Source organism: Bison bison, unplaced genomic scaffold, assembly GCF_000754665.1.
Source record: "Bison bison bison isolate TAMUID 2011002044 unplaced genomic scaffold, Bison_UMD1.0 scf7180017864163, whole genome shotgun sequence".
Lineage (NCBI taxonomy): Eukaryota > Metazoa > Chordata > Mammalia > Artiodactyla > Bovidae > Bison > Bison bison.
In genome coordinates this window covers 694,048-719,981 of record NW_011494735.1, presented here as the reverse complement: position 1 = coordinate 719,981, position 25,934 = coordinate 694,048, and the positions used below count along the sequence as shown (strand labels likewise).

The 25,934-nt window shown below is 37.7% G+C and overlaps 1 protein-coding gene across 1 annotated transcript in view; it reads right to left on the bottom strand.

Annotated features, from left to right (window-relative positions):
- SLC2A13 (solute carrier family 2 (facilitated glucose transporter), member 13) overlaps nt 1-25,934 on the bottom strand; it is a gene marked incomplete at its 5' end in the record, with an annotated part of 532,905 nt that overhangs the window by 272,352 nt on the left and 234,619 nt on the right. The window contains one exon of the mRNA XM_010841619.1: nt 22,752-22,860. Coding sequence (XP_010839921.1) covers nt 22,752-22,860 — 109 coding nt within the window. The remainder of the gene's footprint in view (nt 1-22,751; nt 22,861-25,934) is intronic.

Here is a 25,934-nt window from a genome sequence, read left to right as displayed (position 1 = left end):
TGTTACATAACAGAAGTCGGGAAAAGTCCAAGGATTGGAGGTGCCAGATATTTCAGATTGAAAACAAGAGGACTAAGTGAGAATCTTTATAACATCAGTTATAACAATTATAACTATCAGTTTTTGCCCCTGGTCTCCCTGCCAGATCTCTCACCCTACCCATACTCTGAAGGAGAAAGAGGTTTCCTGGTAGAGACAGTGAGCAACCAAACTTTCAGACTGGAGAAAAGCAAGCACAATGAAGTGCAGCTGGAAGGCATGGTCTGAAAATGAAAGTCTATCACTTCAAGATTCTGAGGCAGAACAATAATTAAGTCTGGGGGCAGAATAAAGATTTTCATGGTCTCTCTCTTTTTTTTTTTTTTTTTTTAAATCTTCCACCGAGCTTTTCACAGGCAACTACTGCAGAATAAGAACCACCAAAAGGAAGGCATAAGCCTAAAGAGAGGAAATGGGATCCAGGAAGCAGGGAAGCCAACCAGAAGAGAACTAAAGAAAATTTCTACAGCTGTACCTGGACAGCATCCTGATGAGGGGAGGGAGTGAGCAGAATGATGGAGGCTGTAGGAGGAGGGTGAGCAAGGAAGGCAAGAGATGGGGAAGCAGAAATACAAGGATGGGTTTCCTGATGTTTGTCATTAGGTTACTGAGGAGTATGCAGAAAGGATTAATAAGAGTTACAAGGAACACTGAGCAAATTAAAGGAAGTGAAAGTGAAAGACGCTCAGTCCTGTCTGATTCTGTGACCCCATGGACTATACAGTCTATGGAATTATCCAGGCCAGAGTACTGGGTGGGTAGCCTTTCCCTTCTCCAAGGCATCTTCCCAACCCAAGGATGGAACCCAGGTCTCCTGCATTGCAGGCTGATTCTTTATCAGCTGAGCCACAAGAGAAGCCCAAATTAAAGGAGGAGGCAGTTATTTACAATAGGGGAGGAAAAAATGCTGGTACACATGTATCGGGCAGTTCATCCGCCCAGGCTTCACACAGAGTAAGGCAGAGAAGGACAGAGGTGTCACCCTAGTAGCAAACAGAAGATGTACAGCACAAGAGAAGTCCACATAATCATGGTGCACTGAGTTGCTCAGTTGGAAACAATGTTTTTGTAGTCACAAGGATGAAAACAGTGAACATTAGTTAACCCCAAAACTTGAGATACAATTATAAGGGTGGGAGGAATTGTGTGAATGTGAGTGGTGATGGTTGGAAGAAGTATCTTATGTAATACAAAATAAATACAGAATTTCAAACACTGAAATCAATAAAAATTATATAAATATTATTTACTTAGAAATATATAGGGTGTTAATATGGAAAAAATATTTAAAAGAAGTGAAAGTAACTGTCCTGGAAGAGTAGAACTTGAGGTGGAGGATGAAGGACAGGGAAAATCACTTTTCATAGTAAATCTCACACTACTTTGACTTATATATGTAATACTATAATAAAAATTAAACTGAAAATGTAAAATATCAATAATGGTAAAACAAGTCTGTGACTTTTTAAATCCACTACATAAATGACCCAATGATACTGTTTACTGAAAAAACTTTAAAATCAGCAAAACAGGAAAACTTGTTTTAATGTACTTTAATAGATCATTATCTGATTCATATTCCACTATCAAAATAACTAGCTAACCAATATTTTTCACCTAGTTGATGAAAAATGCATTGTATGCATGCAACCTAAGTTACTAGTATAATTTTAACAACAAAATTAATTCATGAACTGGCTTTCTAATGAACATGTAGAAGCAAACATTATATGACTATACAATTCATGCTGGGAAGCCATAGTCATTTCTGCTTTTTTGGTTTTAGAAGTCATTTGAATTATCAACGAACATAACCATATTAGAGATAACCATTTATGTACAAACATAAAACTTACTAAAACAATTGATATATAGGAATGATCTTGTGCCCTTTTCACTTTTAACACTGTCAGAACAACTATAAGCATCATGTACTTCCTTCCTCCCCTACCAGGGGCAAGACAAACACCCTGCGCTAACCGGAGTAATTATTACAACAAGCTGATCCTACCAGTGCCTTTGCTATTGCCACTCCCTTTCCTGCACACCCATTCTCCTGCTGACAGAGTCTGCCACCTACTTATACCCACACCTATACCTGGGTCTCCTGAACATCTGCTTTCTCTCATTCTACTTCCATCTGCAAATGGTACTATAGGAATTCTAGGGCTGAAGAAAAATACACTTGGAATCTTGAGCTGTAAATTATAAGCTATCCTAAACAGCACTGACTTGATTGTTTCAGTACTTCAGATATGAGAAGGCACAGGAGATTTTGTGTACCAGTTAAACATAGCCAAATTGTTACCATCAGGAATTTCCAACTGAATTTTAAATCCTTAGAAAAAATTCATAAGTTTCCCTAGTGGCTCAGTGGTAAAGAATCACCTCTCTTAGTGGAGGAGAAATGGGTTCGATCCTTGGGTCAGGAAGATCCCCTGGAGGAGGAAATGGCAACCTACTCCAGTATTCTTGCCTAGAGAATTTTATGGACAAAAGACCTTGGCAGGCTACAGTCCATGGTGTCTCAAAGTGCTGGACACGACTTAGTGACTGAAAAGCAAGTTCGAGGTACACTCTGTAAAGAAAACAAATAGCCAGAATATAAATACCTATAACTATATGTACTTATCCAAATTTACTTGTTTACATTTTGCACTAATGATAAAAATATTATTATAAATTTAATTTATTATATATAATTCTGTATTATAGCTTTATTGAGGTCAATCATGGAATCTTCACTTTGTTACTCATGAAGTTATTCTTTAATGATCATTGCAAATATTCATCTCGTTGAACTGCAAACTGACGCTGTGCAATACAATCTGGCAATCCATTTCATTCCTTTGGGATAAACTCAAAGGCTACATGGATACCTTTCCTTCATGCTGTTTATGGTTCTATGTTTCAATGAAATAAGGAATATACAAGAGTGTTTTTGATTTTACAGTATATTACTCCAGTACTTCTCCAACTGAGATTTGCCAATTCAGGGATATTTGGGTAATGAGAAAAATAGAAAAAGGAATCATTTCTCAGTTGTTTAATTAATTTACTAAAGATTTGGAAAAATCAGGCACTTCAAATAAAGGTAGAGTGCTATTAAAACAGAATAAATAAAAAATCTAATGTCTGACATCCCCCTCCCCAAGACACTTACTTTCCCATCTTTCATAATTTCAGCATGACTTTACTATAAAGAAACAGCAAAGGGCACATGATCATCAATGACATCATTGAGTTCTGAAGAAAGGAAATAGAGCAAGCATTTGTCCACATTTCCAATGCCACCAATATTCTCCGAGTGTCTACTGTATGCTGAGCAAAATTTAAAGGTAAACAATACAGATGAGGGCTCTACTCTCATGAGCTTATTAACAAACAAGTAAACAAAGAGGATGGGCCTCCCAGGGGGTGCCTTTGTAAAGAACTTGCCTACCAATGCAGGAGACCTAAGAGACATAGGTTAGATCTGTGGGAGGGCATGACAACCTACTCCAGTATTCTTGCCTGGAGAATCTCATGGACAGGGGAGCCTGGTGGGCTACAGTCCATAGGGTTGCAAAGAGTCGGACACAACTGAAGTCACTTAGCACTCATTCAACCAAAGAGGATAACTTATTCAGTGATAAATACCATGAAGAAAATAAATGGAGAGATGTAAGAGTGAAAGGAGGAAATGGAACAGGGTCAAGGCCTATCTGGGGTGTTGACATTTAAATTTAGACCCAAGTGACAAGGAATCAGCCACAGTGAAGATCTAGAGGAAGATCTTCCTAGGCAGAAAGAAAAGCAACTGCAAAGTCTCTATGGTGGGAACAAACTTAAGAGAGTTTGAGGAAAAAAAGAAAAAAGAATGGTTTATGGAAGGTAAACCTGGAAACAGGAAGACCAGCGAGGAGACTGATGATTACAACAAACCAGATGATAGAGGCTAGTGTGGCTGGTAGTAATGGAGATGAAGACAGGAAAAGGATATGCACTACACCACAGAGCTAAATGTCCCTAACTTCTTGGCTTCAAGGAGCCCTTTGTATATGAGTAATTTTTTTCAGCACCTCGAAGCCAAAACAAATACCTAATAGCTCTGTTTATTAAAGTTAAACTACTTAATAGGGGTAGTCTGAGCATGTTGTGTTTCCCTCACATACTTAAATATCCCTCAGCTCCCTCGTAAAGAGTTTCTTATGTCCTCTGCACAGCTTGAAAATCATGGTTTTGGGGCTAAGACTTACTGGAGAACTGGATTGGGGAGTAAAAGGAAAAGAAAATCATATCAACAATGACTCCTGGGTTTGGGGCCTGAGCAACCAGATATGTGGGAGCACCAGTCACTGAGATGGGTTAGGATGAGAGAAAACACAACCACCCTGGGAGGCAGATTATATCTCATTTGCAAGTAAGAAAGCTGAGACTTAGAGTGGCTATGTAAGTCATTCAAAGTAGTATAACTGATTAGGAAACATAGTAAAATTTGACTCCAAGTCTGTCTGATGCCAAATAAAATAATAGTGCAGTACATAATGAGTGACTATGTTAGTTAGAGTACATTTAATATGCCACCTCATTTAATTCTAACAACATTATTAGACAGATCTGTCTGATTCCAAAGTCAGTTACAGCACACCCTCTCTTTCAGTTGATAAAAGTGATTGTAAGGACATGGCAACCCATTCCAGTACTTTTGCCTGGAGAATTCCATGGACACAGGAGCCTGGCAGGCTATAGTCCATGGGATCACAAAGAGCTGGACACGACTGTGACTTTCACTTTCAAAGTGTTGACAAATCGTAGTCTCATCCACTTAGCCTCAAAAAAAAATTTTTTTAAGTGAATAAAAGTCTTAAAAGTAAAATATGAAACTGAACATCTTAAAAATGTCCACAGCTTTTCTGTAATGATTTGACTCTATCTCTATTCCTAAAATATGAGATATCTGATAATCTGCAATCTGTATGTCATACAGGACATACATGGGGAAATTTCTAAGCAGAATTTTAATTGAATGTGGATTCCTTAGGGCAGGTGACACAACCTCAACCATCTTGACTGTGCCCAGCCAAGGAAAGTAGCAGGGATTATGGGAGACCAGATGCAATGCAAAGGCTCCAAGAGACAATGCAATCCCTTGAAATCAAGACTTCAGTGTGAAATTTGACAATGGCAAAAATTTTGCATTTTTCAAAGAAAATATGTCTCAGGGCTAAACTTAGTCCTTGCAAATAAGCTAAAATACAGATTAAATTTCTCAAACAAAATTATGATAAGAGACTGAGGGGAGAACCTTAAGGAAGCTGAAGATCATCAGAAGAATTGAAGAGAAGACTGTTAATTCAATGCAGTAAACTAAAGTTAAAATCATATACTTTATACATTTTCTATTTTCTGGTACTATGTGTTTTTATTGAAATGGAAACAGGAGCACCTTATATTTAGTTTTGTATATTTTAATCTACCCAATAAAAATAATCTTATCAAAATAAATGAAGATGTTCCAGCAGGGAACACTGTTCATTTTTCTTCCTGCCAAGAATAACATGTCATTAGACTATTTGTCTCTGCATCTAGCAGCTTAATAACATTTGAAATTCTGCAATTCTATCAGTCACAGGAAGTACTATCACAAACGTGGACAGAAGTCACTACCTTAGCTCTCCAGTTGCCTGAGAAAGAAGGAACCAAGAGATCTGTCTTTAGAATTTTTGTCATGGACCTTCAATGTTGAAACCCAAACTAAACTAAACTAAACCCAAACTAAATTAAACTAAACCCAAACTGAGTATACAGCTAATATTAAAAGTTATTAAAAATGTCATTGTAGCTTGTCACTAATTCTAAAGAAAAGAATTCACTTGGCAGTGGTTTTGAAAAATCCTATTTTCAAATCTTGAATGCCATGGTTTTTGTTTTCCTGAGGTCATAACTGCAAACTAGTTAAGGAAGACACTCACACAGACAAAGCCAAATCCATATAACACCGTACTATGACCCTGGTGATGAACAGAAAACAAAAGTCAGTAGAAACGAAAATATAGCTGGCTTACTCTGGGTAAGTACTTTGAGGGGGGTAATTTTATTATTTGTATAATCTTTCTAGGGAAAAAAATAAGTCTGAAGTTTTAAAAAGCAGAAATGTTAAATGAAGCACAAACAAAGCACAATACTATTATGACAGATACCTAGTCAGAGTGGGAGAATGATATGCATAGGCCCTGCTGTTGTTCAATTGCCCCGTTGTGTCCAACTTTTCGTGACCCCATGGACTGCAGCATGCCAGGTCCCCCATCCTTCACCATCTCCCAGAGTTTGCCCAAGTTCATAACTACTCCATCGGTGATGCCATCCAGCCATCTCATCCTCTGACGCCTCATCCCTTCTGATCCCCTTCATGGATCACTGCCTTGTTGTGGTGAAGGGGCTGAGTAACTCGATGAAGTTATGAATCATGCCGTGTAGGGCCACCCAAGACGGACAGGTCATAGTGAAGAGGTATGACAAAATGTGATCCACTGGAGGAGGGAATGGCAAACTAACCCAGTATATTTGCCACAAACCTCATGAACTGTATAAAAAGACCTAAAAGCCCTGAGGCTTTGGTTACTCATCAGAAGCAGAGAATGTTGCACAGAGCAGGAGGCAGAGCATGGGAGAATTGGTCTGAAACAGGACAGGAAAGAGATGGACAAAAGTAATGCCACAAATGGTTCTAGACTTTCCGATCTGCTGAATGCTGTGGTTGTCATTAAATAATTTTAAGTCAAGATGGATAAGACTTGACTTTATTTCAGAAACTTCACAGAGATAAGAAGGATAAACTGTTGGAGGTGAAATTTAAGGCTGAAAAATTCTCTGCACATCTCCTGGTGTTGCCCTGTCATCTTGGCCTCACACCCTCCCTCACAAAAGGAGGTTCACTTTGATTTTCTCTCTTAGGAATTAGGAATTTGGGAGCCACCTATGTGATTAAAGGACTAAAATTTTTCAGGGGACTGGTTCAAGATAGTGGAATAGAAGGACCTGTGCTTATCTTCCCCTGTGAGAGCACCAAAATTTGCAACTAGTTGTTATATAACCACCAACAGGAGAACACTGGAACCCACCATAAAAAAGATATCCCTCATCCAAGGACAAAGGAGAAGGTGCAACAAGACAGTAGGAGGGACTGAATAATGATAAAATCAAATCCTATACCTACTGGGTGGGGGACCCACAAACTGAAGAACAATAATATCAAAGAAGTTCTCCCACTGTTGTGAAGGTTCTAGACTCCACATCAGGCTCTGTAGCCTGGGGATCTGGCAAAGAGACTGGGAATCTCCAGGGAATTTGACATTGAAGGTTAGTAGGGCTTGATTACAGGACTTCCACAGGACTGGGAGAAACAGAGATTCCACTATTGAAGGGCACAAACAAAACTATGTGCATACCAAAACCCAGGGGAAAGGAACAGTGACCCCACAGGAGAACGAGCCAGACCTACGCATGAGAGTCTGAGGGTCTCTTGCAGAGGCATGGGTTGGCAGTGGCCCACTGCAGGGATGGGGCCCTGGCAGCAGCAGTCTTGGGAGACGCATCTTGGCCTAAGTCCTCTTGGAGTTTGCCATTAGCCCTAGCATAGAGACTACAGACTTCAGGACTGAGTCATCTCAGGCCAAACAACTAAACAGAAGGGAGCACAGGCAAACCCATCAGTAGACAACTGGATTAAAGTTTTACTGAGCACAGCCCTGCCCACCAGAGCAAGACCCAGTTTTCCCCACAGCCAGTTCCTCCCATCAGGAAGCCTGCACAAGCCTCTTCTCCTCATCCACCAAAAGGTAGACAGAAGAAACTAGAATTACAATCCAAGCAGCCTCCAGAACTAATAAAACAACTACAGAAAAATAATCAAAATGAAAAGAAATAGAGTTATGTCTCAGATGAATGAACAAGACAAATCCCCAGAAAAACAACTAAATGAAGAAGAGATAGGCAATCTTCCAGAAAAAGAATTCAGAATAATGGTAGTGAAGATGATCCAGGATCTTGGAAAAAGAATGGAGAAGATGAAAGAAATGCTTACCAAAGATCTAGAAGAACTAAAGAACAAACAAACAGAGATGAACAATACATTACAAGGAATCAATAACAGAATAACTGAGGCAGAAGAATAGATGAGTGATCTGAAAGACAGAATGGTAGAAATCATTGTTGCAGAACAGAAAACAGAAAAAAGAATGAAAGGAAATGAAGACTGCCTAAGAGACCTCTGGGACAACATCAAAACTCTGACATTTGCATTAGAGGGGTGCCAGAAGGAGAAGAGAGAAAGGACCTGAGAAAATATTTGAAGAGACAAAAGCTGAAAACTTCCCCATCATGGGAAAGGAGAAAGTCAGCAAAGTCCAGAAAGCATAAAGAGTCCCAGGCAAGATAAACCCAAGGAGGAACACACCAAGACACATAGTAACCAAAATGAGAAAAATTAAAGACAACCATAAAATATTAAAAGCAACAAGGGAAAAAAGAAAAATAACATACAAGGGAAATCCTGGAAGATTATCTGTTGATTTCTCAACAGAAACTCTATAAGCCAGAAGGGAATGTCATGATATATTCCAAGTGATAAAAGGCAAGAAACTACAACCAAGAATACTCTACCCAACAAAACTCTCATTCAGATTTTAATGGAGAAATCAAAAGCTTTCCACGTATGCAAAATTCAGAGAATTTAGCATCACTAAACCAGCTTTACAACAAATGCTAAAGGAACTTGTCTGGGCAGGAAACACAAGAGAAGGAAAAAGATCTACAAAAAATAAACCCTAAACAATTAACAAAATGGTAATAGGATCATACATATCAATAATTACCTTAAATGTAAATGGATTAAATGCACCAACCAAAAGATGTAGACTGGCTGGATGGGTACAAGACAAGACATATATATATATATATATGCTGTCTACAAGAGACCCACCACAGACCTATGGACATTTACAGACTGAAAGTAAGAGGACCGGAGCACATACTTCACACAAATGTAAATCATGAGAAAGATGGAATGAAAGTGAAAGTGGAGTCATGTTCGACTCTTTGCGACCCCATGGACCTTAGCCTACACCAGGTTTCTCCGTCCATGGGATTTTCCAGGCAAGAGTACTGGAGTGGGTTGCCATTTCCTTCTCCAGGGGATCTTCCTGACTCAGGGATCAAACCCAGGTCTCCCACATTGCAGGCAGATGCTTTACTCTCTGAGCCACCAGGGAAGCTAACAATACTCATATCAGACAAAACAGACTTTAAAACAAAGGCTGTAAGAAGAAATTAGGAATTGGTACAATTCTAGTTAATCTTTTGTAGATGCTTGAATTTAGAAGTACATCCAAGGTTATGGGGGCAGAGTGTGATCACAGATGAGAAAAACCACAGAAAGATCTCAAAGAGAAAGAAGGAAAAGAATGCATACAGCCAGAAAAAACAAAACCACAATGTCACATGATCACAGAGGCTGAGCACATGACTCTCCAGTTTCTGCTCTTAGCTCTGATGAAATAAAAACTCATATTTTAAGGCAAGACATAAAAAAATGTAATATTTTCCTCTGCCCATTTTGGCCTCCATTGTTCCTTCTAGTGTGCAACTGCATTATGCCTTAACCAGATCTCCCCAACAGGAAAAATACCTACTGAACCATATACATCAATTTTTCTCCTTCTGGCATCAGCAGTGTAGCTCCTTAGAAGATAATATTGCTTTCTCAACCCTGTAAGTGGTCTTAATGACCCACTATTTGCCTTGTAGGTGTAGACATCTTTGGTGAACTTTATGTATATCCAATGCTTATTTATCATTTCCCTTAAAGATAGTAATTGATGCAAAATAGACTGATCAAACAACCTGGGAATATACTGAGTCAAACCTAATAGAAGTTCTTAGATTAACTACCTACTTATAACCTACCACCTATATTACTTATATTCTTTCTATTTTATAAGGTTGTTGGTTCCTTTATTACCAAATGTATGATGGAACCTCAGATAAAATTATTCATGATTAGGTGATTTGAAACCACTGATCAAATAAATAGTTCTATAAGATCAATGGCTATAATAGTGTAACTGTAGGTATGGGAAGAAGCAATGAGAGGGAACCATTTCCTGGACCATAACAGATTAGGTGTTATGGTGGTCCAGAGGCTTCTGGTTACTGTTAACAGAGCCTAGTCCAGTAATAGCACATTGAGTGGCCTATGAAGGAAATCCCTGCCTGGTCTGGGCATGAGCATACCTAACGCTATGAAACAAGTTGGTCATGAAATGTCTCCCACACCCTGGTCAAAATTAAGACCAAAAAAAAAAAAAAAATTAAGATAGAAAGGGACGGGATTGTACAATAAAGAACGCTGCCAACCATCCAGTTCTATAAGAACCAAGTCATGAATCGCTGCAGTTGCTGATCAACGATATAGCCTGAAAGGAATTCCGGGTAAAGATCAAGATAAGGCAAAACTGACAGCACTGCTCCTCAGATAGATAGATATTTTCAAGAGAAATTTTTATGAACCTGATTCTTTTGTCTTCCCATACCTATGAAAACACTAAAACCATTACCTTAGATGTCTATTTCTAGTGACTAACAACAACCTTCTACAAGAGATGTGTGCTTGGTCACACATACCCTCTTCATATGTGTGACCCTCTTCATATTTTCTTTAAGGGAAAATCATATGTACACTGCCCTCCCTCTTTGCCTCTTAAAAACACTTCTCAACATTCTGAGACTGTCTTTAGGTTATTTTCAGGTTTGCTCAAATAAAATTTTCCACTTCTTTCTTAGATTGACATTGATTAATTTTTTTCACAAGCCCCTTGGCAGGTTCAGCTTTATTTCTAGACTTCAACCCTGTGCCCTTATTGCAAATCACTCTTGTTTTTGTAAAGTTAGGTTTGAGTAAATTGTTACTTGCAAATACAATGAACTCTAACTAAAGCATGGCCTAAACTTGGACAGATAATGAAAATGAAGATAATAGGAAGAATATAAGAGATGTTGTGTTTGTGTTCACTCAGCCGTATGTGACTCTTTGCAATTCCATGGACTGTAGCCCTCCAGGCTCTTTTGTCCATGGGATTCTCTAAGTGGAAACACTGGAGTGGGTTGCCATTTCCTCCTCCAGGGGATCTTCCTGACCCATATATCAAAACTGCATCTCCTGTGGCTCCTCCTTTGGCAGGCAGATTCTTTACCACTGAGCCACCTGGGAAGCTCAGTAACAGATGATAAGGGAGTAAAAGTGAAGGGAATTGCAACTAGTTGAATTTGGACGTCTTGGTTCCCCAGCCACAGTCCTGGGTTCCCACTGGTCAAATCCTTCACAAGAGGAAGAAGGGTAGAATTGGTGAGAAACAATTGGGAGTCAGTCTTGTGCATGTAGAGGTTGGTGAGAATAGGATATCTAAATAGAAATGCCCAGCAGTTGGATATGACTATGCATCTCAGAGCAGTTCTGATCTGGAAATGTATGCTAGGCCATCTCTAACAGGTAGATGGTCACTGAAACTATGGAAGGTAACAAAATCTCCCAGCAGGGTTATAAGCCAAGGCCTGGGGAGCACTAGCATTAAAGTGTAAACTGAGTAGAAAAAGTCATGAAGGAGACTCAAGGTGAAATGCTGTGCTATGCCAATAAGGGAAATTTCTTAAGAAGAATGCTGACCAAGTGAGGACAGCCCAGATAGCTGAATTATTGAGAGGATAACAAATCCGAGTATGGGAAGAGGAGAACCAAACTCCCCAACATCTGAGGACCTTCTGTGAGGCAGACATTTCCTTACCTCATTTCATCCTCAAAACAACCTTTCAAGACAGGTGGCACTACATCTTTTTAAAGATGAGAGGAAAAGACTAAGGTTCCCTGGGGGTGGGCTACATTATGTTCTGCATGTCTAGTCCCTGGAGGAGTGCCTTCCCCTTATTTGTTTAAAGAATGAACATTTCTACAATTTTGTAGGTGGTGCTCATGGTAGAGAACCTGCCTGACAATGCAGGTAGATGTAAAAGGCACAGGTTTGCTCCCTGGTTCGGGAGGATCCCTGGAGGAGGACATGGCAACCCACTCCAGTATTCTTGCCTGGAGAATCCATGGACAGAGGAGAATGCCAGGCTGCAGTCCACAGGGTCTTACAGAGTCGGATACAGTTGAAGTGACTTAGCACACACGCACCTGGAACTAACTGGACTGGTTACTCTCAAACTCACATATGATTTGGGGAGCAAGGTTCTACTTTAGGGACAGAGCAGGCCTATTTCCTAAAGCATACCCCTGGATTTCGTGCTAGTATTTCAATTCATTGACAGCATCTCTATTTCTTCTGCTTACCTTTCAGCAAGACATATGAGTGACAGAAAGGTCAGTCAAGGAAACTATATCATCATATCACCAAAGACGTCCTAGGGAACCCAAATCTTAGGGTATTTTACAAACTGGTCGCGGGGGGGTAATAAATTTCCATTAATTATTACAAAATTTTAAATTCATACCTGACTTAGGAAACATGCAGAAAGGATTTGACTGTCTTTTGATGTAAACCACAAATCGTGCCACTCAGGGTATACTTAGTCACAGCTCCTACACTTCCTAGGGAGGCATTGTTTGTTCTTATTGTTTAAAGGTCACTGAGGAAGAGTTGACTCATTGGAAAAGACCCTGATGCTGGGAGGGATTGGGGGCAGGAGGAGAAGGGGACGACAGAGGATGAGATGGCTGGATGGCATCACTGACTCGATGGATGTGACTCTGAGTGAACTCCGGGAGTTGGTGATGGACAGGGAGGCCTGGAGTGCTGTGATTCATGGGGTCGCAAAGAGTCGGACACGATTGAGCGACTGAATTTAACTGAGGTCTTTTCTGGTTTGCTTATACGTGGAATCTAGAAAAATGATTGAAATGAACTTATTTGCAAAGCAGAAATAGAATAACAGATGTAGAGAACAAACTTATGGTTACCAAAGACGTAAGGGGGAGGTTGGATGAATTGGGATTGACATATATACACTACTATGTATAAAGAAGAAAACTAGATCTACTGTATAGCACTGGAAACTCTACTCAGTGCTCTGTGGTGACCTAAATCGGACGGGAATCCAAAAACGAGTGGATATATGTATACATATAGCTGATTTATTTTGCTGTATGGTAGAAACTAACACAACATTGTAAAGTAACTATACTCCAATAAAAGTTAACTTTAAAAACATCACTGAGGTCTTTTCTCCCTGACTAAACCATAAGAGGAAAAGAATGTATCTAACACTGAAGCAGATAACAATCCTGTCACATTTATTAGTTAGAAAAAAAAATACTATTTTTCACTTTTCCTATATTTTGAAAATTAGAAACAATTATCAAAAAAAGGGGGGGGTATGATAACAATTTTGTATTTACAGAGGATGCTTCAAATGTTGGACTGATGGATGGGTTGGGCCAAAGAGGACAAGTTAACTATGCAATGCCTCTGCTTTTCACAAATGATCTTGCATTTCTAAGCTGCTATACACAGGGAGCAGAAGGGAAATTAACATGATCTCAGTCCCTCCCTTGGGCCTGAGCCATATAGGATATCTCATTTAAACACCACAAGAACCACAGGAGGTATTATTCTTGATTTTCAGGTCACTGAGGCTCTGAGAAGTTAAGAAGCTTGTAGAGTTTACATCCGAGTAGTGAGTTTCAATTTAAATTCAGATCTAACACAGTAGGTGGTGTTAATATTTGAAGTACCATGTTTCTGCCCCTAAAATGACTCCAGATAAGGAAAAACATTTAAATAACAAGAACTGTTTATATGTGCCCTCATTTTCCAGATAGAATTAAGTCACTCATTTTTCATTGGTCATATAGCATATTAATTTGTCCTTTTATAATAATGCATTATAATTATTTGGTCTATCTGCTTAGGAAGAATATAGACTTGTATCTGAAACTCTATTAACAATACAGTAAATGATGGTTGAAAAATAAATGAATGAATACTTGAGCAGATATAGTTTTAAGATTCTTGTTACAGGACAAAATTATCTGTGAATACACAAAGCAAACAAAAGATTATCATATTCAAGAAAATATATTCTCATAAAATTTCTTATGAAGCTCACATTTTATTGCTTACATTTTTGAGACTAAAATCTCCTGACAACTTTTCATCCAAGAAAGGTTTAAAGTATTTCAAACACAAATTTTGACCTTCCACTTTCACTTGAAACTCCATTTTTCCTCATTCAAATGTACATTAAAGTCCATCTACTTCACTTTATGGACCTCCTAGGTAATGGTAAAGAACCTGCCTGCCAATGCAGGAGACTTCACTATTCTTGCTTGGAGAATCCCATGGACAGAGGAGCCTGGTGGGCTATAGTCTATAAGGTGGCAAAGAGTCACACAAGACTGAAGAGATTTAGCACAGCATGGCACTTCACTTTATTGGTAATCAGAAGGAAGGGAACTAACAGGCATGCCCAAATTTGGTAGAGATAGATCTTGAAGCAAATTATCCTGATTCCTGGATCAATATTCTTCCCAGAACACTAAAGTCATTAATCAAGAGTGAAACATGAAACTTTTTTCTCAACCATTCAATAGCTTTCATCCAATGAACACAAATGACTACAATATACTCATCTTGAGACATTCCAATGAGACATGCATATTACATTTCAAAGGCTTTTTGGATTATATTATGAGCCCTACTGAGGAGGCAAGAGAAGAGAAGGCTCACATTAATGTTAGCATTTTGTTCCATTCATACTACCTGCTGAGAACTTCAGAGAGAGTAAAACATCCCATTTGGTTCAGACTTACAATGTGAGAGAGCAAATCCTTATTCTTTTCTTATTTCCTGTCAACTTTATTTTTCTCTATATTTACCACCAGCTGGCTTGCTTTTTGTACTATGTTTCCTGATTGCATGGTCATTTTTCACACTAGGAGACTTTGTTGGGGATAAAATATGATAATGGAACAAATTCAAAACTATTGCACTTATAGAATTAAATTATTAAATATGATTAAGAAGTATAATACCATTAGGCTGGCCTGTCCAGGAACTCTAGATCAGCATATAAAGCAAAGGCCTCAACTGGGTACTAGCAGTTTAGTCTGATGCATTTTATAACTCTTGAGATGGATGCAACTTTATTAGCTCATAGTCATTTTGGACTTTTATCCTTGGGTGATACTGAATTTCACTAACTTTGGTTTGTTTACATATCACTCCCAGACAATTTTTAAAATGACAGCCCCAGGCACTTAAGGTGTTCTATCAGTAAAGGGTAGCTCAGATGACCCAGAGTCAGAAAATCAGGTTCTACCCTCAGTCAGTTTTCACCCCAATCCCAAAGAAGGGCAATGTTCAAGAATGTTCAAACTACCACACAACTGTGCTCATTCCCCATGCTAGTAAGGTTATGTTCAACACCCTTCCAGCTAGGCTTCAGCAGTAGAAGCCTATTCAGTAGAAGCTCAATTCAGGGTCTTGAATTGAGAACTTTCAGATGTACAAGCTGAGTTTAGAAAAGGCAGAGAAACCAGGGATCAAATTGCTGACGTTCACTTGATCACAGAGAAAGCAAGGGAATTTCAGGAATACGTTTACTTCTGCTTCATTGACTATGCTAAAGTCTTTGACTATGTAGATCACAACCGACTGCGGAAAATTCTTAGAGATGGTAATATCAGACTATTTTATCTGTCTCCTGAGAAAGATGTATGTGGGTCAAGAAGCAACAGTTAGGACCTTACATGGAACAACTGACTGGTTCAAAATTGGGAAAGGAGTACGATGAGGTTGTATACTGTCACTCTGTTTATTTAACTTATATGCAGAGTTCATCTGGAGAAGGCAATGGCACCCCACTCCAGTACTTTTGCCTGGAAAATCCCATGAATGAAGGAGCCCGGTAGGCTGCAGTCCATGGGGTCGCTAGACTCGGACACGACTGAGCAACTTCACTTCCACTTTTCATTTTCATGCACTGGAGAAGGAAATGGCAAGCCACTCCAGTGTTCTTGCCTGGAGAATCCCAGGGATGGGGAAGCCTGGTGGGCTGCCGTTTATGGGATCGCACAGAGTCGGACACGACTGAAGCGACTTAGCAGTAGCAGCAGCAGCAGCAACAGAGTTCATCACGCAAAATGCTGGGCTGGATGAGTTACAAGCTGGAATCAAGACTGCCAGTAGAAATATCAATGTCAGATATGCAGATGATACCACCATAATGGCAAAAAGTGAATAGGAACTGAATAGCCCTTTGATGAGGGTGAAAGAGAAGAGTGAAAAAGCTGGCTTAAAACTCAACATTCAAAAAGTGAAGATCATGGCATGCTATCCCATCACTTCACATCAAGGGGAAAAAGTGGAAGTAGTGACAGATTTTCTCTTCTTGGTCCCCAAAATCACTGCAGATGGTGACTGCAACCATGAAATTAGAAGACGCTTCCTCCCTGGAAGGAAGGCTATGACAAACCTAGACAGCATTTTAAAAAGCAGAGACATCACAAAGGTCTGTATTGTTAAAATCCATGGTTTTTCCAGTAGTCATGTAGAGATGTGAGATTTGGATCATAAAGAAAGCTGAGCGCCAAAGAATTGATGTTTTCAAATGGTGGTGCTGGAGAGTCTTGAGAGTCCCTTGGTCAGCAAGGAGATCAAACCAGTCAATTCTAAAGAAAATCAACTCTGAATACTCACTGGAAGGAGTGATGCTGAAGCTTCAGTACTTTGGCCACCTGATGTGAACAGCTGACTCACTGGAAAAGACCCTGATGCTGGGAAAGATTGAAGGCAAAAGGAGAAGAGGGTTGCAGAGGATTAGATGGTTGGATAGCATCACCAATTCAATGAACATGAACTTTGGCATACTCTGAGAGATAGTGAGGAATAGGGTGGCCTGGCTTGCTGCAGTCCATGGGGTCAGAAAGAGTCAGACACAACTTAGCAATTGAACAACAACAACCCTCAGCTCTAAAACTTGTGTTACAGTGGACAAGTCACTTTAACTCATTAAGCTTTTGCTTCCTTAGTTTGAGAATAAACAGAAGAACTGCCTTGATGACTCACTAGGATATTTATAAAGAACAAGAGAGGTCACGTCTATGAAAATTTTTATAGTGTTATATATAAAAAATAGTAAACATGTTTGTTTTTACCATGACAATAAATAATTATATTACTGAAGAGGCTAAAAGTGTTGTCCTATTTTTCCTTTTCTGATAATACTTATTTACATGCTAGTAGTACCAGGTATTAGGTTGGTGTAAACATAATTCTGGTTTTGGACAGTGAACTTTAAATCATTATAACTAGACTCAAAAACATTTTTATTAAACAAAGTATTAACCATTACAATCAACGCATTTTTGCAAATGAGAAATAAATCTGTCTACTTCTGTAGCATAAAAACTCATGCTTTGGGATTTGACAAACTCTTGGAAAGCATTTTCTGCCTATTGCTGGATGTGGAAGTGATTTCCCTGCAAAAATTGTCAAGATGCTTGAAGAAGTCATAGTCAGTTGGCAAGAGGTCAGGAGAATATGGCAGATGAGGCAAAACTTTGTGGCCTAATTCACTCAATTTTTGAAGCATTGGTTGTATGATATGCAGTCAGGCATTGTCATGGAGAAGAACTGGGCCCGTTCTGTTGACCAACGCCGGCTCCAGATGTTGCAGTTTTCGGGGCATCTCATCAATTTGCTCAGCATACTTTCTCAGATGTAATGGTTTCGTTAGGATTCAGAAAGCTGTAGTGGATCATACTTGTAGCAGACCATCAAACAGTGACTATGACCTTTTTTTGTGCAAGTTTGGCTTTGGGAAGTGCTTTGGAGCTTCTTCTCAGTCCAATCACTGAGCTAGTTGTTGCTAGTTGTCATATAAAACTCACTTTTAATCACTCATCACAATCCAATTGAGAAATGGTTCATTGTTATTGCGAAGAATAAGAGAAGACAACACTCTAATGATGATGCTTTTGATATGTGGTCAGCTCATGAGCCACTGACTTATGGAGCTTTTTCACCTTTCCAATTTGCTTCAAATGCCAAATGACCATAGAATGGTTGATGTTGAGTTCTTCAGCAACTTCTCGTGCAGTTGTAAGAGGATCAGCTTCAATGATCCTCTGTACTGTGAATTTGTTAGCTGTTTGTTAACCACCACTGCACTGTAAAGTTGTAAGCAGTCCCTGAGCCAAATGTGTTGCTGATGTTGTGCGTTATCTCTGCTGCTTTACGGCCCATTTTGAACTCAAATAAGAAAATTGCTCAAACATGCTTTTTTGCCTAACAGCATTTCCCTAGTCTAAAATAAATATAAAATAAACAGCAAGTAATAAGGCATTACCAAAAAAAAGAAGCGAGAAATGCACATGAAAATGGTGTATAACATAACCACATTTATTTACAAATATATTTCAATATAAAATAACAAAGTTCAACAATGTAAAACTGCAATTAGTTTTGCACCAACCCAATATTAATGCTTAGTAAATGATACTATTAAGATTAGTATTGCAAGGCCATTTTTTCCAAAGCCGTCTATTATCTCTAGTAAACACAAAGAAGTAGTGATCCACCGGGGATTAAAGCAAAGCAGTCATGCAAGTGGGAATGATCTGCCCATCCTATGTAATTGCCTATTTCCCACCCCTACTTTGTTAGTAGAAAAGAGAAAGAAGAGATAAATCTGGAAGCATTAATCTAAAAGAAGAACAGCTTAAAAATAGCAGACTATTTAGAGTGTCCAAAAGAAATTTATACACCCATAATCCCTTTTACCTGAAGCTGACATAAAAGCTTAAAATTCTGGATTTCCTTCTCCTCTTTACTGCAGATTTTCTGTGTAACCTTAAAATGATCCATTTAAACACTTGCTTTTCCCAGGTAAAACTCTGCTACCTTCCACCTGTCCAAGATGGACTAATATTATGATTATCAAGACATATCAAAATATAGCTTATTTTAAGTTCCTCAAAAGAAGCAAGATGCTAACAAACTCAAATGTAGCCAAGTGTTTCCTTTCTTTTATTTTCTCTCTTTTTCTTTTTTTCCTCTTTCTCCCTTCCTACCACCTAATTACTCACTCATCCACATTTTGGTTGTGGTAATAATAATGTGGGAATGACCCTTTTATTAATAAATTAAAAACTTTTAGCTAGAAATTGGAAAATTATTGACACTATAACTGGAGTTTAGAATAGATCACATGAGAATTACTTAAGTGAGTTGTTTTCACATTAATCATCATAATCTTCATAGATCACTACTCTTCCATTTATTTTGACATGGGAAATTATTTTATTGGTCTGTGAGGTAGTGCAATAATATAGCAGGAGTATATCAGGAAAACAGAACACTATTTGCTCTGTTCTTCTCTCTTGTGAATAGAGAATAACCTATTCAGCAGCATGTTTGAAATTATTGATTAGAGTCAAAATAGAAAATTGCCTCTTCTAAAAGTTAAATGTAGTGTCTGAAGTATGTAACAGTTTTAAGACCTTAGGAGTCCTATGCTCTATATGACAGGAGGACCATAAGGTATGGGTTAGGATATAAACACGACTTATACAAATATAAGATACCTGAATACACTCACAACATATATATATATATTTTTTTCATAGCAGAGAATAAATATTTTAAGAAATAAATCTATTTCTTTATCTGATATAGAACACTAATTCATGGATATAGAAATAAAGATCCTAATGAGGGAGACCAGAGAAAACTAAACATGGTAAGATTATATAATACAATTGTAAGGATGATTTATGTTTCAATATTTTTTCATATGATCTTTTATGAACTGTTCTTGGTAAAAGTCAGAATTCAAACTTGGGGTAGAAAATGGATTTTATAAAAAATATTTCAACTTCTACAGATTATTAAGTTTAGGTTGGAAATATAAAGGAGCACTGCCTACTTCATTTTCCACTTGAAAGAGAAGAAGTGAAAAAGAATAAAGAGCAATATACATAAAAATATTCATAAAAATAGAATTCTGAATTAAATAACATTTTAAAATGAAAAAATGTAATAGATATTTTCTAGTAAAGGCAATAAAAAGCTATTAAGCTGCATTTAAAGACTATTTTAAACTATAAGAAACAAAAATTTTGATAGCATTTACTGTATCTTAAGGATAATGGTGTTGGAGAAGGCTCTTGAGAGTCCCTTGGACTTCAAGGAGATCCAACCAGTCCATTCTGAAGATCAGCCCTGGGATTTCTTTGGAAGGAATGATGCTGAAGCTGAAAGTCCAGTACTTTGGCCACCTCATATGAAGAGCTGATTCACCGGAAAAGACTCTGATGCTGGGAGGGATTGGGGGCAGGAGGAGAAGGGGACGACAGAGGATGAGATGGCTGGATGGCATCACTGACTCGATGGACGTGAGTCTGAGTGAACTCCGGGAGTTGGTGATGGACAGGGAGGCCTGGTGTGCTGCGATTCATGGGGTTGCAAAGAGTTGGACACAACAGAGCGACCAAACTGAACTGAACTGAACTGAAGGATAGTGGGGGAAAAAATGACAAAAGAAAAACATATACATGCACACACATGAATACAGACTAGATAAAGTAGAAGAAAACACATTATATGAGGATCCTAAATTAGTCATTTTCTATCCAAATAATAAAAATAGCACGGTCTATTTTAAAGAAATTGATTTACAGTTTTATGGGCTTAAAATATGAATGTCCAAAGTTATATACTATGAAAAACCAACAGTTACTTAGCATCAGATCAGATCAGATCAGATTAGTCGCTCAGTCGTGTCCGACCCTCAGCGACCCCTCCGTCCATGGGATTTTCCAGGCAAGAGTACTGGAGTGAGGTGCCATTGCCTTCTCTGAGTTTGTGATAAGCATAGTACATTAATGACTATCATACATCTTAAGGAATATCAAGATCCTTATAGTCATATCACTTGATCTTACTGTGAAAAGACTGAGAATTTGGAGAAATAAACAGTTTATTAAAATTTGAAAACCTGAATCAGCACACTTTACATTAGATATCACAAGTGGACTATATAACAATCATTTCAACTAGGAACACACTGGCTTCACCTCACCCACCAATTAGATTGGCCCTGTCTGTGATCCTTGTTTTATAGGAATACAAAAAAGCACAACAAAAATTCACTTTCTATGCTTTAAACTTGTCAAATTTAAATGCCTAGAAAAGGGTAGAACAAACAAAAGTTTTTCAGAAATAGGACATATGTTAAACTACGTTGATGAACTAGATTTGTACATAGGATTATTACTGAATTGCGTGTTTGAAAGATTGATGCTAGCCTTGTTACAATTCCATACCGTTACCACACTAAGGACAGTGGATGTGCCTCAGAAAAGTCATGGTATGCCACATCCAGACACAAAAATGTTAGGTGCTATACTGACAGATAAGCTTAATAGATATGATAATGGTGAGGAAAAAATGAAAGTAAATGTTAGAGGGGAGGAGAGAACCAATATTAAAATGTAGTTCAGAAATCTAACAAGGATTACCATTAAAGTCAAATTCACAAAGGGTATAGATATATTCAAGTTGGAGTTTCTTAGTAAATTCCAACTTAATCTAATGGGTCCTTGGGCCCTAGTTATTTTAACTAATTCACTCTTCTGAAACTACCACAGAATAATTCATTATAACCCAAGTAATTAAAAAAATAATCAAAAGTCCCCAAAACAAATGTTTACTAGCTAAAATCTAATTTTACATAATTTGTATTTTTCTAATGAATAATTTTAACCAGTATGTATAGGGGAAAGCTTCTGAGAACATAGCTTTTCATCAATAACCAGATTCTCAGCAAAAATCAGCTTTTCTATAACCCATATTCTATCACCTAGGATCTTAAAAGTCTTCTCTTGGAGCAATCTTACATAGCTCTCTTTATGACAATTTGAAATTCTGTATTAAATTGTGAATTTATTTAATGTGTTGTTTCCTGCACCAGCCTGTATATTCTATAAGGCCAAGGACTGTGTCTCCTGTATTCACTGCTATGTATCTAGCACAAAATCAACCATCAAAAATGGGTTTAACATCAAATGAATGAAATATGGCAGAACCCCCACTATTCACTCTGCTTCACCCACAACACACATACAACTTTGAGAGTTACTTTGACAATTAGAAAACGCGGAACTTTTGTATATTCCCCACTTTGCTCCCAGTCCATCCCTGGTCCACTGTACTCTAGTTGTAAAAAATGTACTTCTATGAATGTTCTTATCACACTGCATTGTAACTGACTGCCCTAAAAGGAAATGAACTAGTTGTGTGTCCACTGATATCTAATAAATGCCAGGGTTACCCTTTGGTTTACTTTTTAATGAGAATCAAGAAATAGCTTATGAAAAATGAAACATTTAGTAACTCAGAATAAAATAAACTAATTGATGGCATAAAAAAGAAATTGTAAGAAATCAAATAAAGCCAAGAATTACAATGAACAAAATAAGTCACTTCCTTCTAGTTAAAATTTGGTAAGATTTTTAAATTATACAGTTTGTTTTTTTTTAATACTGTACGGTTAAGTATCTCCCCAAAGGAGACTTCTACACATTTAATAAAAACAAATCATCAAGGTTCCTACTATTTTTTTCATATAAAATAATTCCTCACAATCTTTTCAGTAAAAAGTTAGAAAGAAATACATACATGATGGTGTTAATGCCTGAGAGCTGTTGGAACATTTGTAGACCACAACCCACAATTAACGCTCGGCGAGTTGGGGGATAACTCAGCATTCTGCAGATCACAGGTCCAGCTTTTTAAAAAAAAGAAGGAAAAAGAAGGACACAGCTATTATTTTTAGCTTCCACAGTAATTATTCCCATTAGGATAAATTTCCCCAAATCTCTATGGAATCAACACAACTTGGCATTTAAAAACAGAACATGTGTACTTTTATAGAAATAGGGGCATAATATATTTTTGAAAACAGTAAATATATGAGTTGAAACTATAAAATCAACTAGAGAGAATTCAAGTTAAAACATTTTATGGATACTAGGGGAAGATCTACATAACTGTAACGGTTAGAAATTCTTTTTCCTTAAATTCCTATGAGCTGTAATAACCACTCTGTTCTTCTGCTTCCCAGGCAATTAATTACTATTTAAAATCCACTCAATGTGGGACAATTTACAAAGTCACTGGAAAAATTGCTTTAATCAACTGAAAGAATGGCATTCATTAAAAAACAATTAAACAAGGAACAGAATTTATTACAATTTATTTGACTAAAGTAACAAAATTCATTCCAATGTATTTAACTAAAGTTAAGGAATCTGACTGTGATATCAGACTCAGTTATGACTGAAATGAATATTATTAATAAAAATACCCAAAAGATAATAAAGAGATAAAATTTTAAATCTATTTTATATAGGTATATGTATGATATTTATAGGTTTTTTTTAATAGTTTCCTAGTGGTTTTAAATGATACTTTAAAAATATCAATGGGCTTTCAAAATGGTGTCTCTATATCAGAATCTAGACCAATTCTGAAAAGCTCTAGATCTGAACCCCCAGGCCTTAAGTAAGGTAACTAACCAATTGAGGCCTATCATTCGGACGTAACTACCAAAAGTGCCCCTTCTCTTCCCAGAAGTGCTTGTTACAACGTCACAGAGGCATGCTGTATAGTGTCATTGTGGTGCCAGAGTTGACTAAAAGGATCTTTGGTATTCCGCTGTATAAGAAATAGCCTGTGATCACTAGGATGTTAATTGCTTCATTAGAGGAATTTTTCCTGGAGGCTATTTTTTTTTTTTTTAAGTAAACCCTAAACCAAGTCATTGGAAGGACTGATGTTGAAGCTGAAACTCCAATACTTTCGCCACCTAATGCGAAGAGCTGACTCATTTGAAAAGGCCCTGATTCTGGGAAAGATTAAGGGCAGGAGAAGGGGACGACAGAGGATGAGATGGTTGGATGGCATCACCGACTCAATGGACATGGGTTGGGTAGACTCCGGCAATTTGTGATGGACAGGGAGGCCTGGCGTGCTGCAGTTCATGGGGTCACAAAGAGTCAGACATGACTGAGCGACTGAACTGATACTGATACTGAAACCAAGTCTGGTAGAAATCTGAGAAAATTTCACTATTTTGGAATCTTCTGGAAATCTAATATTCCAGTTCACAGAAATGGAATAGAATGTGCTATTGTCTCAGCAATAAAAGTTCATACAGGATGTCAAGACAGCACATTAATTAGTATTGAACATTACTGGGTGAAGATATTCATCTCTACAAAGGAACGATTATAATCACATGAAGACTTGATTGACTTCCAACAATTTTGTTTCTAGATGGTAAGACTGGACACACTCATTTAGAAAGCATGCTAAGAGTATTATAAATGTCAAGTTGTTTTATATTTAAGTAAAGTTTTAAGAAGGTTGTTTCAAATAGGTAGCTTTTATGACAATATAGAAATATATCTGGATCAGTTCTCTGAAAAGCAGACTCATCTGCAAACTTAGAAATCTATGAATGAGCCACAAAATAAGGACTGTGCACACCATCACATAAATATCTACCTATTTCCATAAATCAAAAAATTCATATAAAAGATTATTCAGTGGCTAAGTTGTAGCTGATTGTTTGTTATCCCATGGACTGTGGCACTCAGGCTCCTGTGTCTTTACAGAATCAGACTTTACTTTTACCACCAGACACATCCACAGTTGAGCACTGTTTACACTTTGGCCCATTACTTAATTCTTTCGAGAGTATTTAGTGATTGCCTTCCATCCTTCCCCAGTAGCATACTGGACACCTTCCCACCTGAGGAGCGCATCTTCCAGTGTCATATATTTGTGACTTTTTGTACTGTTAATAGGGTTTCTTGTGGCAAGAATAACAGAGTGGATTGCCATTTCCTCCTCCAGTGGACCATGTTTTGTCAGAACTCTTCACTATGACACATCTGTCTTGGGTGGCTTGTACAGCATGGCTCAAAGCTTCACTGAGTTATGCAAGCCCTTTCACCATGACAAGAATGTGATCCATGAAGAGGAATATATTATAATTTACTTTATATACCATGAAAAAAATTTAAAGACAACAACTATGATGTTGTGACAAAACAGAACAAAATAAAAAACACCCAAATACTTTTTTCAGCTTTTAGGAAACTCCATAGATGAGAAACTAGTCTTCTGCAAGAAATCTATCATAATCTTTGGATAGATGTATCTATTTGCTCTATTAATCTGTTTCATGACTTGATAGTTTAAGCAACACTGATATGGGAGGGCAGAAAAATAAAGAGAAAATGATGACAAATTAGGATTAAAGTTTTATTAGCCAAAATAACAAGAGATAAATTATCATACAACATCACATATTTATTTCCAGTTTTGTTTTTTTTTTTTTTTAATCTGGGTTTTGAAAAACAGAGCTGGAGTAATCAGGTTCTGTGACTTTAAACTATACTCGAAAGCTACAGGAATCAAAACAGCATGTACTGGCACAAAATCAAAAATATAGATCAATGGAACATAATACAAAGTCCAGAGACAAACACAAACACCTATGGTCATCGATCTATGATAAGGGAGGCAAGAACCAGACATGGAACAACACACTGGTTCCAAATTGGGAAAGGAGTATGTCAAGGTTGTATATTGTCACCCTGCTTATCTAACTTATATGCAGAGTACATCATTGCAAATGCTGGGCTGGATGAAACACAAGTTGGAATGAAGATTGCTGGGAAAAATATCAATAACCTCAGATATGCAGATGACACCATCCTTATGGCAGAAAAATGAAGAGGAACTGAAAAGCCTCTTGATGAAAGTGAAAGAGGACAATGAAATGCTGGCTTA